Below are 15,357 nucleotides of genomic sequence, written 5' to 3'. Positions count from 1 at the left end.
ACAGTACTTTTCCAAATTGCTATATTGACTAAGGCTTTTTGAGTCAGACTAATATTTATTTTCTACAAAAATTCTGATGTTCACATGCTCTAGGGGGGGACAAAGACACTTAATTTCTTAACATCTAAAGGTTGCTGTATGTGCTAAGTGTTAAAATGCCCAATCCTGCTTCCATTGATGCAAAAGAGTTTTGCCATTTATTCCTGTGAGGGCAGAATTGGGCTCACAGTCCGTGCTTGATCGAATTGACATCAGTACTTGGTCCTCTTGTGAATGTAGGACATCAGTATATTGTACAGCTAGACTGTATTGCACAAAAATCTTTTCTGAAGGCGTTAGCACAAGGTCTTGATCACATTCTACTGAAATAGGCAGCTATAACAGTGTTGCCAACCCTCACGATCTTTTTAATCACAGCTTCTGGAATCAATTAATGATGAGAAAATCTCAAGTTTACACTTTAAAAAAATCCCCCAACTAAAGTAACATTCTAGCCCTTGTGATTGCAGAGAAAAACTTGAAAACATGACTCAAATATAAACTTAAAGGGTCAAAAACTAAAAGGCCAATAAAAATAATGAAAATGGGTTTGCTTGTTTGTTTGTTTTTAAAACCAATGCAACTTGCTGTGTAGACAAGCCCTTACTTACCCTGGTGATTTAATTACCCCTGTGATTTTCTTCTCTTTCTCTGAAGTATTGTCTTTTATTTCTGCTTCCATTCTTCTTTTCTGCATTTTGACCAAGCATTTGGCATTGCAAGGGAAATATGCCAAGTGTCATCTGACAGGAAGAAGGCAAGTGAATGAACTTGCTTTATGTTGGTTGAGCTCAAGTTGTTCTGTGTTAAGTCAGATGCAATTAGAAAATAGTTATGTTAAACCAGTCTCATAATTTTGAGGTCCTGATTCATGGTTTTCTAATATTTGGGGTTGTAATATTGTAAGTAGGTCCAGTAAATGAAATATACAGTAGCTTCACAGTTATACTTTCTGTCAGGCGAGTAGTCAACCCTTAAATTGTATGTTCCATCAGCTTTCTCTTTTTGACAAAGAAAAAATTAATGAATCTTTATTAAGATGTTACCAATGGTATTAATGAGAAAAGATATATTCAGGTTTAGTAGTTAAGAGAAAATAAAATATAGAAATTAGAAACATTAGCAAAAAAAATCCTCAATACAGTTGGATGGGATTGTAAAAAAGAGACAATGAACTACAATGCACCACCCCATCTCAGCAGGCAGAGTGGTTTGATTGAACTGGAGTGGATGGCCACCCTCTGGGGTCCTGACAGGAGGAGTAGGGCATGCACACGGGGATTGTGCAGAAGTGAGGGAGAAAGTGGAAGGCTTTGCTGCTGCCCTAAGATCGTCTGTTGGCCAATTTGGGAGGGGAGAGGGGACAAGAGGGCTGATTGGCTCTCCCGACTCTCCTGCTTGTCATTTAAGGTCATCTTATGTCCACAGCATCCATCTTGCTGCATTGCTGCTCCACCTTGCTGTCCTCTACAGACCTGCCAAGTGTTGTGTCTTGCAGGTCTGTAACTCAGTTCTACACAACGGTAAAATGTAATGCATTTTGGAAGTGTGGGAGGCGAGACATTTGCCACACCTCTCTCGTGTAAATACTCTGTAGCCTAGTCTAGGGGAAGGTTCATTGAACTATAACCCCAACTCTTCTACTGACGGTTTTTAGTATTTCTGTGCATGTCATGGCACTTATTAGCCAAGGTTCTCCACACCCACCCATCCCCAGTCTTCTTAGAGGCAGCTGTCATTCACCCATTTTACAGATAAAATGACTGAAAGATTGGATAAGGTCACTGCCTACTGAATTGGGAATAGAATCCAAGCCATTAATAAAACCAGATCGAAGTCTCTTCTACTTTGCCATACTACCTTTCAGACGAAATGAGTCAAATTATGTGCTTGTCTAAACTCTGCTAAGACAGTATGGATATTTGCCTTCTGTAACCGGTAGACCGCATATGGAGGTTTGAGTCTGCCACTGCCTGCGTAGTAATAGGCATAGTCCTTTAGCTCCACTGGTAGAAACTCATAATTTTATATCCAGAGATGCCAGTTTCACCCTGCAGGTGAACCAAGCAGCAGGGGCAATGTTACCCTTGGCTATGCTGTCTCTAGCCACTAGGCCGTACTCTGCTCCAAGCGTCAGTAACTGAACCCAAAGTTCTGTGTTAGTTTGTAAATAGCTGTTACCCAGTAATAAAGTGTGTCTTGTTTCTCCCTCTATGGGCTGTTCCTCACAGAAGTTAACACTATGTATCCCACTACAGTTACTCCTACTGCTGAAGGATAAAATTCTGGGCTGTGAATTTTGAACATTGTGGGTTCAAACATGACTGATGACTCACGTGGAGCAAGTACGTTTAAGTTAGTGTGAAGACCCTGGAATAATAGTTGAAATTATTTATGTTGCAGATCATATTTAGAGATAAATTTAGATGTTGCACTAATATTTGGCTTACTGTTATATTTGTAGTGTTTGTATTTGGTTAATGTATTTGTCCCTTTAAGAAAACAGTGGAGCACAGCATAGCCTTTGGCTGAAGAAGGCTGAGAGCAGTGTGTGGGTGGGAGAATTTGCTTGTGTGTTCAGTGAGTAGAATACCCTGCCAAAAAGGTGATGACTTGGTTCAGTAGATGTATCTTTCCAGAAAACAAATTTCATTCTTAAAAGTATAACATGAGCACTTATTAGGGGACTGGATGCCTTAGGACATTACTAATGATCTTCAGAGCTTTTTGTCTGTAGGTCACCAATATGAATCCAGCCTTACTCAACAGGGATTAAAAATTGTTCCCATCTAATGGATGTTTGATGACCCTGTATGAAATAAGTTTGGTAATCTCAGTTCCAGGTTCCATGTTGCAAATTCACCAAGACACCGCAATAGCTTCTAGAGAGGCCAATAACTTTATGGGCATATACAAATTAGTTGCAAATATGCAAATTAGATAATTACATATTTTACATAAAATGCCACACATGAAGCTTCACAAAACCTGGCAACTATGCCTATAGGTAAAATAGTATCAGGACTGCATTTCCAGATTCTTTTGTGAATCTGATCAGAGTGCCCTGTTTGGGATCAGGAAGAATTTTTTTCCACCTGTTTGAGATTGGTGAGATGTCTGGTTGGTTATTTTGTATTCCTCCCAACAACATGCTCCATTTGTTAGGGTGTTAGTTTGTTAGCAGTGTTTTAAAAAATGATGGGGGAAGGTAGTAGTTTAATCATTGTTATTGTTGTAACCTACAGCTGGTGTACAGTGTGGTATGCAGTTGTGTTAAAAGACACCAGTCTGGTTCATAGGTTGAATGACCTTGCACCATTTAACCAAACATAGGACCTAATTAAATGCCTGGTAGCTTTTGTGTGTGTGTGGGGGGGGATATATTAATGGTCAAGGCTCCAACCTCTAATGGTACAATTAATGAAGTTCTGACCTGCAGCTTGAAAACCACCTCTGTGTCTGTGTTTCATTTTCCTGCATTTTCTGAACAATTTTATAATGTTAAGGAACTTTTGTTTTAATATGAACCTCAGTATAATAAAGAAGGAATAATTAAAGTGCTATTTCTGTGATATCAAAATTTGTGGATTTTAGCTTTAGATATTCTTTTTTCACTATTTATAGTTATGAGTTATAAGGCTATATCCAGAAGTCCTTACTCAAGCAAAAATGTAATTGAAAACAATGGGGGTTACCCTTTGGAGGGTAACCTTTTTTTGGCAACTTGCTCTTGTCTGCTAGAGTCAGGATGAGGCTGCCACCAGTGGTGCTGAGAGTCCCAATTTAAAATGAGCACCTGTTCTATGCAAGTTGTCATAGTGACAGGGTTCTAGTTATCATACATCTAGTTCTCAAACAACTTCATGTATGATTAATGTTAATTGCCTTTTTTGTATGGATGACTTTTTCCCTGCTGCTGAATTGGCTGTTGTTGCCTTTGATCTGGTTGGTAATACAATGTAGAGCAATAGTTAGACAAGTGATCAGTTTGCCAACAGTGAAAGGAGACAGAATCAAGTTGCAGTGAGGTCAGAATTTGTTTCTCTTCTTAAACATTGAAAGGTCAAGTAGAGTTTAACTACTATTGGCATCTTTGAAATGTTGTAATAAATGCCAGAGCAGAGAGATTATTATTATCCATGATGCAATTAAAAACTTTATAGTCCTAAAAATAAACATTTCTTATTCAAGGTAGCAAGAATGTTGCTTTTATTGGTAAAACCCCCAAATAATATTTAAAAATTCTTATCTTTCTCATTTTTCTCAACTTATACAAATAAATTAACACAAGAATGATGACACCTTCTGGGGCTGAAGGAATAGATTAATAATGCCAGTGATGTACAAGGAAAATGAAAGATGAGTCTGTGGTTACTGTTCCAACTTCAGCAAACCAATTGTGATGGTTTTTCACTAGCAAGTACTGGCACCAGAGTTACTGCTACTATATTCAGAGCAATTTACACAGCCTGTCATATACTTGCTTCAGAATTTTCCTTGAAGCCCAATAAAATACGTTACTATTGAAGAAATCTGTGATACATGTGAGAGTTTACTAAATCAAAACTGTAGCATATTTTTATATCAAATGGCTTATAGTCTCATGGAATCAATAATTAATTTATTAATTGGGTATCATTTGAAAAAACAAAATCAGCACAGTTTTCGCTAAATTGCTGACAATTCATAAATAGTATAACACTAAAATTCAAAATTTTAATGATCAAAGTATTGGGTACCTCATCTATCATAATGCAGAATAAATGTATCATGGAATGGGTTATATATCATCGACACTACAAGACATAATGCTTTTTCTTGTTATCTACCTAACTGCCAAGTCTACAAAGTTTATAGGCTGCGAAGATAATGTAATGGTGGTAATCCACTTCAGTTGCAGAAATATGAAGTACTGTTGAATTATATTTCTAGTCGGTTTATTCTTTGTTCTCAGGGGAATAGAATACTATTTCAGTTTCTCTTAAAAAGCCCAGAGAATGAAAGGCAAATCAGGATAAATTATGCTAAATGGTGGACTAGACCCCAGAGGAAATCATGCTTCTGTGGTACAGTATTCCTCCATTAATCGTACAAATGTTACATCTGATGTTACTTCTGTAAAGCTGAAGCATTCAAAGATTCATCTGATCCTTTTAATAATAGTTATAATATTATTATGGCTTTGTCAGACTTGTACCTTCATAACTAACTTTGTGGTTTTGACAGCCTATACAGCTAGTCTTCAGAACGACTAAAATATAGAATATTGTTTTATTTTACAGGGCACACATAAACTTGTAATTAAACTGCAAAACTTAACAAATAATTGCCAGCAAGCAATTACGATTCATTAAAGAGTAATTACATGGTTATTTGTGCCTTGTGAAATAAAGCATTACTGAAATCAGTAACGCAATCAATATTTTAGCAGAAACAGGATGCAGCAGTGGTGGACCTTTCAACCTGAGCTGATTAAATTGTCATCCAAATAACAGTTTCCTAGTTAAATCAGCATGTTTATTTGTCTTGATTAATATGGAAATTTATTTCTGATTCTAGTAAATCTCTTACATTAAAAAGCACAAGCAGACATCATTGTCATACTCAAGTGTGATCTGCTGTAAATTTCCACTGATGAATTATAGTTTACAAAATGTTGATAAAGTTGTAAGCATCACAAAATATGCAGTTGTCTGTAACAAACATAAAAGAACATTAAAGAAGATGTAGCTTATCAATATTTTTATCAAAACTATAAAAGTGGCCTTGTAAAAATATTCCCCAGGGCACCAAGGGACTACATATATGTTAAAAAAGAAAAAGGTAATAATGATTAGCTCTCACCAGGCATAGAAAAGAAAAAAAAAGTTACACTAATTTCTGATTTCCAACACCTTGTCACATAACTTTGTAACCACCCCCCCGCCAAAAAAAAATTCTAGTATATGCTATCAAAGGTCATTTCCAAACATACAGAAAATAAAAAATGTTGCAGTGAGTTGTGTTTGTATAAGATTGAATATTCTACTGCTTCCTCATTTTCTTCTCCTACAGATGCCTTCTTTTTGGGCAGTTGGATGACAAGAAATCCTTAGCTTAATTATAGTAATTAAACAAGAACCTCTTAACTAATCTGAGTTTAGCAGAAATATAACAGATGTTTGGAAACTGCAACTTTGAAGCTGAGATCTCAAAAAGAAATCTATTCCTTTTTGACTGAATCCTTTTGTTAGTTTAAGTAATTTCGTACTTTAAAAAATATTACCCATAGTTTTTTAAACTTAATCCATGATACTCTCAAAATCAGTGATAATTCCTAAAGAAACAGTTACCCTTCTGATGGAAAGTATGGAACCGGCAACAGTAGTATCTGAAGTTAACTTACTGAGATTGTAAAAATTTTTAGAAATATGAATACAGTTGGAATCTATAAGGTATTTCATTTCTCCTCAAACTTTATTGGTCAGTTCCTTTTTTTATGTTAATGAGTAAGAAATATGATATGGTTATTGAACCTGATCCTGAAAAATCATTGAGATGCTCAAGTTTTCAAAAAAAAAAGTTCTTTATTGAGTACTTTTGTTATTGATTTAATGTTCACGACTTGTGAGTGTGATTATATTTCTTTTTTTACTTTACAACAAAAATCCTTCTGAGATTTATCTACAGAATCAACACAACTTTCTGAATTAGTCATCCTAAGTGAAATAACATCTAATTTAGAATCAAATGAATCACCTTTTGTTTTCAGAGATTGACTGGCGGCGAATGTAGCCTTAGGGAAAAACCCCCAGTTGGTAATATATTTAGAAGAAAAATATTTTTCAGCTGATTGTATGGCTTATGAATGTGTAGGAAACTGTGATGTGAGCCCAAGCTTCCTCCTCATGTTTTCAGCTCCCTTTATCATCACGGACTAATAGGTAGGTACAGAATGTTTCTTTTGCACCTCCAACCTGTATGCCTTTACTTAAGTGAGATAGGAAAAAAGGAGGAGGTGAAATTGACCCCTCATAAACCAAAAATTTGGGTATAAATGAGCCTGGGGTGAGAGAATTAAGAAAAGCATTATAAAAATGTCAGTTTTTCTAATCCCAAATTATCAAAAAGTCATGAGTCAGGTCTCCCCCAAAGTCATGGGATTTATTTAAAAAAAAATTGTGATTCTTTTTGTTTGCCTTCTCCTTTCTGAGCCTTCAGTGTATAGTTGGGGCATGTTTTTCAAACTTTTCTCCTCAGACATGGCAGCTAGAAACTTACTTTTTTAACAACAAAGCTGAGATTCCCACATAATCACTTGACTCCTGGAACTGGTGCTTCAAGAAAAAACACCAAACAGTGTCAGACTTGTGATAAATGTGTGAGGGTTGGTAACAATGAAATGCCTCCAATGGGGCTTGGGTTATCCCAAGAAATTAGCCAGCAGTACACAGAGAAATAGTAAACTAAGTATATCAAATAGGGCTGGTTGAAAATATTCTATCTAAACTATGTTTTTATAGAAAATTAAGTTTTCAATTAAACATAATTTTTCACTAAAAGTATCTGCTCTCCATGGAACATTTTGATTTTAATATCAAACTAGCAAATGTTCAAAAACTGAAGTTTTCAATTTATGTCCAAAATTCAGATATGCTACCTCCTGGGATGTCCCCTCCCAAGGAGGGAGAATTTGATGCCTCATGAGAAATGTAGTCTGATCAGGGATCCTAGCACTGAGAGGAGAATGGGAGCATGAGGCACCAGAATTGTGTCTCCTGTGAGGCACAGTCATGGATTTTGGAATTGTAATATTTCAGTTTTTTATTTTTGACTGAAAAGTCAAACATTTTCCTGTCAGCTCTAATATTGACATTCAGTGTATTTTGCTGTGCAGTGCTGAACTAAGCCTTTGTCGTCTAAAATATCGAAGAAAAGGCACTGTGGTATCATAGATTTAAAGATGGAATTGATTCCAGAGTTTCCAGCACAGGAGATATTTTTACGTTCAGTTTGATTTCTTTAATATATAGTAAAGAAATAAATTAGTCCAGTGACTTTTTAATTGTAGAACATTGTTACCTTAATGGATCTTCACTTTAGTGCTATGAGTCTGATACCAGCTGAGAAGATAAGGGATTGTCTGTCTATATCGAAAGAAGGGCAGGAGACACTTCATACGGATTTAATCAGGCCACAACTTTATTATTAGATGTCTGGGATCACCTGGCAGATAAAAGTGTATAGTGGAGACAAATCCATGTTCATTCAAATAACTACCTGGGGCTTCTACCAGCCTCCTTTCATTTTCTGTCCAGGTCATCCAGCCAAACCAAGGCTGGGACCGAACCATCTCCCCTCCCGCCCCCGTAGAAGGTTTAAGGTGGGCTATAAAAAAAGGGGGGGGGTTGGTTCCCTGCTGTACCAATCATAGGCGCCCTGACCCCTCCTTTAACCAGCACCTCCTTTTTAAGTCTTTTACCAGGCCATTTATCTGGCCACTGGATGCCTTCCCTATGGAGTGCCTGTACTGGACATCCGCCCACACTTACAAAGTGAGTTGCAACATCATAGCCTAATATTCTTCCCTACTCACCATAATAAGCCCTCCCTGAAATCTGCTGTGGGGAACGCAAAAAAACCCCACTCCACCTAAGCCAACATGGTGGTGACAGAAAAATTTCAGCCCCCTTAAAAAGGAATGACTAGTGCAATGCCCACAGCAGGTCCTAACCAATCTGATATTTGCCACCTTGAGGGGAGGAAGGGTGGATGTTGCCTAGCTTGCTATGTGAAGAAAGGGATTCTAACACTGGCACCTGCCCCTTTTAACGCCTTCCGCACTTATGTTCTCACGGGATGAGTCAGTGTCGCCATGCTGACCCCCACATACCCTTTTTGCAGCTGCTTCTGACCTCCTTCCCCTCACACAAGCCTGGACAATGCCAATGCCCCCCACCCCCACTCTCCACTTCAGGTGTAGTGCGGTTAATTTCATGCAGACTTATTGAATGTAATGCTAAAATTCCATATAAAATTTTTGGCAGATGTGGAATGAGTGAGGAGCAAGCTGTGATGAATAGCAGCTAGACAGTAGTATTTAAATTAAACTTTAATATTAAATTAGAGACAATGGGCTTGATTTTAATCTTATTTAGACTATTGTAAATTCAGAATAATGTCACTAAAATAAATAAGGTTAGAACTGTGAAAATAAGATCATAATCAGGCCTACAGTGCTTTATTATTATTATTATAGTATTTGCTAAAAGGAGATGAACAGGTTAAAATATGTGGTGTCTTTAACAAAACAAAACATTATCTGTCATTAAAAACAGAGATCATCAAAACCAAAAAAGCATTCTAAAAAACTAAGGGTCAAATCATGCTCACATTTCTTATGTGAGTAATCCTTTAAAAGTCAGTAGAACTATTAATGAATTCAGGTGCTAATTCAGTATTTATATTTGTTTAGTGTTGACACTTTGTGCAGCTTAGTTAATGACAAAAGACTCATGAGTTTCATTTTTGCTTGTAGTATTTGTATAGGAAACAAAAATAACGAGGCGTCCTTGTGGCACTTTAGAGACTAACAGATTTATTATGGCATAAGCTTTCGTGGGGCCCCCAACCTGAAGCAAATAATCACCAGCAACTACATATCACACAACAGGAAGCACTAACCCAGGAACCAATCCCTGCAACAAACCCTGTTGCCAAGTCTGACCGCATCTCTATTCAAGGGACACCTTCATAGGACCTAACCACATCAGCCACACCATCAGGGGCTCATTCACCTGCACATCTACCAATGTAATATATGCCATCATGTGCCAGCAATGCCCCTCTGCCATGTACATTGGTCAAACTGGACAGTCTCTATGCAAAAGAATAAATGGACACAAATCAGACATCAAGAATTGTAACATTCAAAAACCAGTAGGAGAGCACTTCAGTGTCCCTGGACACTCAATAAGAGACTTAAAAGTGGCCATTCTTCAACAAAAAAACTTCAAAAACAGACTTCAACAAGAGACTGCAGAGCTGGAATTAATTTGCAAACTTGACACCATCAAATTAGGCATGAATAAAGACTGGGAGTGGTTGGGTCACTACAAAAAGTAATTTCCCCTCTGTTGATACTCACACCTTCTTGTCAACTGTTGGGAATGGGCCACATCCACCCTGATTGAATTGGCCTTGTGAGCACTGACCCCCCACTTGGTAAGGCAACTCCCGTCTTTTCAGATGCTGTATATTTATACCTGCCTACCGTATTTTTCATGCATCTGATGACGTGGGTTATAGCCCAAGAAATCTTATGCCCAAATAAATTTGTTAGTCTCTAAGGTGTCACAAGGACTACTCGTTGTTTTTGCTGATACAGACTAACACGGCTACCCCTATGAAACCTGTATAGGAAACAATACTGAAAAATGTTTAAGGATCTGACCTTGCAAACAATTAGGCTTGTGAATAGTCCCGTCAAAGTGACTATTCATGTGAGTAAAATTACACATTGCCAAAAATGTAGGATCAGTACAAAAAGCCAACCGTCCTCCTCCCTTCCTCAAAAACTCTTTAGATTTTAAAAGATTTTTTCTTAAAATCCTATTTATGTAAAACACTTGCTAACTGAGGCTGAGGTGGGAAGTTTTATAAACGTTCTTTTGAGGGTTGAGCTTTGTTGTGGGCCGTCAGTGAGCAGAGCTGCTAATTTAAGTTGATTTGGTTTTTGTAATTTATATGAAAAGCACTTAAAATGCTAGATAGACACCTTTTGATGTATATTTTTATAAATCAAACAATAACAATTCGTTTTTGTTTTACAAAGCCTAAAATCTAGGCCTAATTTTACTTGAGATCCTACTTTTATGTGAAATATACTGAATTTCTCTAAACAGACTAGTCAATAGGTAAATTAGACATGGAAATATATGGTTTAGTATACCTTAATAGCATGCTTTTGACACTTTGTATGTACTGCATATTTTGAGAGACGATTACATTTAAGATCCGTTAAAAGTGGGAAGAAGTACTCCTAGTGAAATAGAAAAAGGTTTAACTGAATTTAGGAAAGTGAGGAGGTTTCCCAATCACATGACGTTGTAGTAGTAGTGAAATGCAGGACAGAATATAGTGTGAAATTATATAGATTACTCAGTAAATTTGCTTAATACTATTCTTTTTGGAGCAAAGAGATAAAAGAAAAAGGGTCCAAATTTCCTGTGCCATACTCTCTCTCTCTCTGTGTATGTGTGTATATATATATACACATACTCTATGATTATCTGGACATTACAGTAAATTTCATTTCAGAACCATTCCAATATGGTGATAGGACTCCTTAAAAAACAGCAAACACAAAAGGGAAAAGGCACTGAATAAAGTGAAATTCAAAACTGCCTAAAACAGCTAAAAAGAGGAGCGGGGAAGTTTATAGACTGAAATAGTAAACCAGAAAAAATGATTTTGTGCTACTTTGATGTACAAGAAAACAAAATAACACTAGCACATTGTGTGAAAAATGAACAGGGTAATGGTACCTCTGTGTAGTGGTGCTGGAAGTTGTCTTCATTTAAACACAGAGTTTGTCTTACATTGATGGAGAGCTTTGCCACTGCAAAGTTGATAGAGTGGACTTTAACTGAAATTTCTTTGTGAAGCAAAAGTCTCTTTTGGATATGCTTTCTATTTTAACCTCATTTATTTTTGCACCTTGATTATTTTATACAGTGTTTCACAGCATTTTGTCAAAAGCTCTATTATTCAGCTGAGTAAAATGTATTTTTGCCAAAGAAAAGCAGCAATATCTTTGCAAACATTAGAACCTTATATTTTTATCATTTGGCTTGGGAAAGAATGATTCCAATGGCTTTTGCTCTGTAGAGCTCTATTGTGGTGACAGCTGCAGAATGATAGTCCAGACACAAAAACTGTGTTAGGGGAGTGGAGGAATGGAATAGATAAATACACAGATCTCTTACTTCTTTACATTATGTATTAAAACTTGTAACCACAATTCATAATCTGTTCCAGCTAGGGTGAAAAATGTGAGAATTTGATAGGTTAGGCCAACATTGTTAGTTTAGTCCTTACATAGCAGTCAAAAACATCAATCAGTCTGTGAGGAAGGGAAACCAGGACTGAAAAGCAAGAAACCAAAAGACTTGAATGCAACATGTACTCATTCCTTCTAGTTTCCTGTCAGCCCCCCCTGCCCCACCCCCACCCCCAATACCTTTTAAACCACACTTCATAGTAATGTCCACTCTTAAGTGGCTATAGTAATTTAACTGGTAGGCTAAATGGTTGTCTAGATCCTTGCAGTGTTGTGGGGTTTTTTTGTTTGTTTTATTTATTTATTTTAGTTCAAAGGTTTTTGGTGGGATGTTCGTGTACCAGTGGCCCCAGAGAGGATTCAGGTCGTCCTATCACAGTTTACATGCTAAGGCCCCAATCTGGTGACAGCAATCTGGAAAATAATCCCTACTACTGGTGTAGTTATCTTCTTAACGCATTGTGTTAAGATAAATCAACTAATTTTAGCTGCACCACTGTGAGGCACATTGTCTCCATTTTACAGAGTACTGAGAGTACTGAGAAACAATGATGAAATGGCCAGCTGAAGTCCTCACATAAAATCAGTAGCAGAGTCAGGACTGGAAGTCAGAATTTCCTTGTTCCCAGCCTAGTGATTTAGTTCTAAAATTCTCATAGCTCTTTACCTTTTAATATACAGTCACTCCATATGACTTTGAGTGCATGCTTCTGCAAGTGTACATGCAGAGTATTTCACTGATGGATCATTTGAGTACAGTATAACACTGTTATGTTTAACCTGCCACAAGTAGTCGTTTTCTCCTAGGCAAAAATATCAGAGAGAGAGAGAGAGAGAGAGGGAGAGAGATGGTTCATATTTTTATAATACAAATCAGTACAACATGTATTAAGCAAACATTTCAAAAAGAAAATAAATTTAAATTTATCCAATTTGTATTTCAACAGCTCACGGCCAGGAAGACCCCCCAAACGCTCCCTGGGAGTTGCGATACAAGAAAATGCACGTCTTCTGCCCCATGGAGTCCCAGGCCTGTTATCACCAGGACTTATCTCCCCAACAGGTAATAAAATCTATCAGATGTTCAGCCTGGTCTCTTCATACTGCACAGCAGTTGAAATAAACTAATATTGATCCAAATGCCATGTCCTTCAGGGCTTTTCAAGCTTTACCAGAGGTTACATTATTGGATTTTTTGAGTATTCATGAAAACTATGTTTTGTTGTTGCAGTGACTAAAATCTAATGGATTTGTAGTTTAGTTCTTTATTAATTGTAATTTCCTTATAGGAAATTCCATTAAATACATTATTTTATTATGAAAAAAACGCTCAGAGAAAATTAGCCATTGTCTTAAAGGGTCTTAAAGTGTGAGTTTCTCCCTTTCTGGTGCATGTGACTTTTAGTTCTCATGGGATATAAACAGGGTGGCAAATATGTATGCTATAAAATGATTAGTGTAGGTTAGGAAGACATAAAACTGGTCACACTAACTATGGAAGACGTTATCAAAAGGATGAATAAAACCAAATGCAGATGGTCATGATGTTCTGCATTCGTTCTCTTAATTTAGTGTCACAATATAACTGTTGACTATAAATACACCTAAAATATTACATCATCAACAGTGTTTTGCTGCTATTCAGTAACTTAAGGCAATGTGAATTAAAAGCAAAGAGAATTTAAACTTCAGTGAAGCTTCTGGTTACCATTACCACCAACTGATGGTGTCATATGCATATGTTTATTTGATAATAAGGTCAACAATACACAACTTAATTGACATACAGTAAAATGTAACCAATTACTTAAATATTCAACAGTCCTAGCAATCATAAGGGAGTGCCTGGAGCATGGTAACTTAGGCCTTTATCCTGCAACTTCTTGCACATGGTTGGACTGCTGCACTGTCCCATTCAGCTCAGTGGGGCATGGACACAGCAGTCCACCCATATACAAGAAGTTCCAGAATCAGGGCCTTAAATCTCCCCATGTCCCATTGTGCACAAAGTGGGAAAATTAATGAAGAATTTCAGTTCTCTTGACCCACTGGGTCAATAAAGTACCGTCATGGAAGCAGGAATGAACCTTCTTAAGCAATATTAATATTAATAATTGCTTCAAACGTACTCAAAGTTTGAAAGCATTTTGCTGGATTCAACCCACACCCCAGTTCAGTTGGTCCCAGTCTGTTATCTAATTATAATAATATGTCATTAATAATTCATTTGTACTGTAGTAACGTGCTGAAGACTGATTTTCAAAAACTCATTTTTTATTAGAATTTTTGAAACAGTATCTAGTGTTCCCAGACCAAGGGTTTTCATATAGTCTGTGTTTTATTTGTTCTCCACTGATGATAACAAGAGGCAACCAGTGTTGATAAATTGTTGCCAGAAGTACACAGCATAGCCCGTTGCTTGACACCGTGTTTGCAAATAGGGCCTAAAGCTATGCAAAAGGGGGTGAGGGCTCTGGCTGGGGGTGGGGCTGCGGATGAGGGATTTGGGGTGCAGGAGGGTGTTCTGGGCTGGGATCGAGGGGCTTGGAGGGTAGAAGGGGGATCAGAGCTGGGGAAGAGGGTTTGGTTGTTGGAGGGGGTCAGTGGTGCAGGCTCCGGACAGCACTTACCTCAAGCAGCTCCCGGAAACAGTGGCATGTCCCCCCTCCGGCTCCTATGCGGAGGCGCGGCACTGGCCAGGTGGATCTGCGTGCTGCCCCATCCGCAGGTGCTGCCCCCGCAGCTCCCATTGGCCGCGGTTCCCAGCCAATGGGAGCTGTGAAGCCAGCACTTGGGGCGGGGGCAGCGTGCAGAACCCCCTGGCTGCCCCATGTGTAGGAGCCAGAGGGGGGGACACGCTGCTGCTTCCGGGAGCCATGCGGAGCCACAGCATGTGCAGAGTGGGGCATGCCTCCGACCCTGCTCACCAGCGGAGCCCAAAGGCTGGATTAAAAGGTCTGACAGACCATAGTTTGTCCACCCCGATCCTATGTGCTACTCTGCCCACAGAAAGTAGCAAAACATACTTTAAAATTAAAAATCGGAAAAATCAAATAAAAAAGGTTAAGCTTCAAATTACTAGACGGTCTTTTGGAAAAAGCTGAAGATGTTTAACCAAATACTAAAGTAAAATTTTAAAACTATTTCTGCTGACATATTGCTCAGAATGAAGAGGGATTGTGAGGGCTGATACAAGTCCTTTGGAGACTCAAATGAGAACCTGTATTGTCACAGCACTCCCCACATTCTTTGCACTACAGGAAAGTGCTGTGAAACCA

The 15,357-nt window shown here is 37.9% G+C and overlaps 1 protein-coding gene across 7 annotated transcripts in view; it reads left to right on the top strand.

The window, feature by feature from the left end:
* DACH2 (dachshund family transcription factor 2) overlaps positions 1 to 15,357 on the top strand; it is a 480,235-nt gene that overhangs the window by 241,858 nt on the left and 223,020 nt on the right. For all 7 annotated transcript variants that reach the window (XM_074964449.1, XM_074964452.1, XM_074964446.1 and 4 more), the window contains exon 2: positions 13,027 to 13,142. In XM_074964449.1, coding sequence (XP_074820550.1) covers positions 13,027 to 13,142 — 116 coding nt within the window. The remainder of the gene's footprint in view (positions 1 to 13,026; positions 13,143 to 15,357) is intronic.

This window comes from Natator depressus, chromosome 9 (genome assembly GCF_965152275.1).
Source record: "Natator depressus isolate rNatDep1 chromosome 9, rNatDep2.hap1, whole genome shotgun sequence".
Lineage (NCBI taxonomy): Eukaryota > Metazoa > Chordata > Testudines > Cheloniidae > Natator > Natator depressus.
Note: the sequence above shows the minus strand (reverse complement) of the source record. Positions and strands in the feature narration are given on the sequence as shown.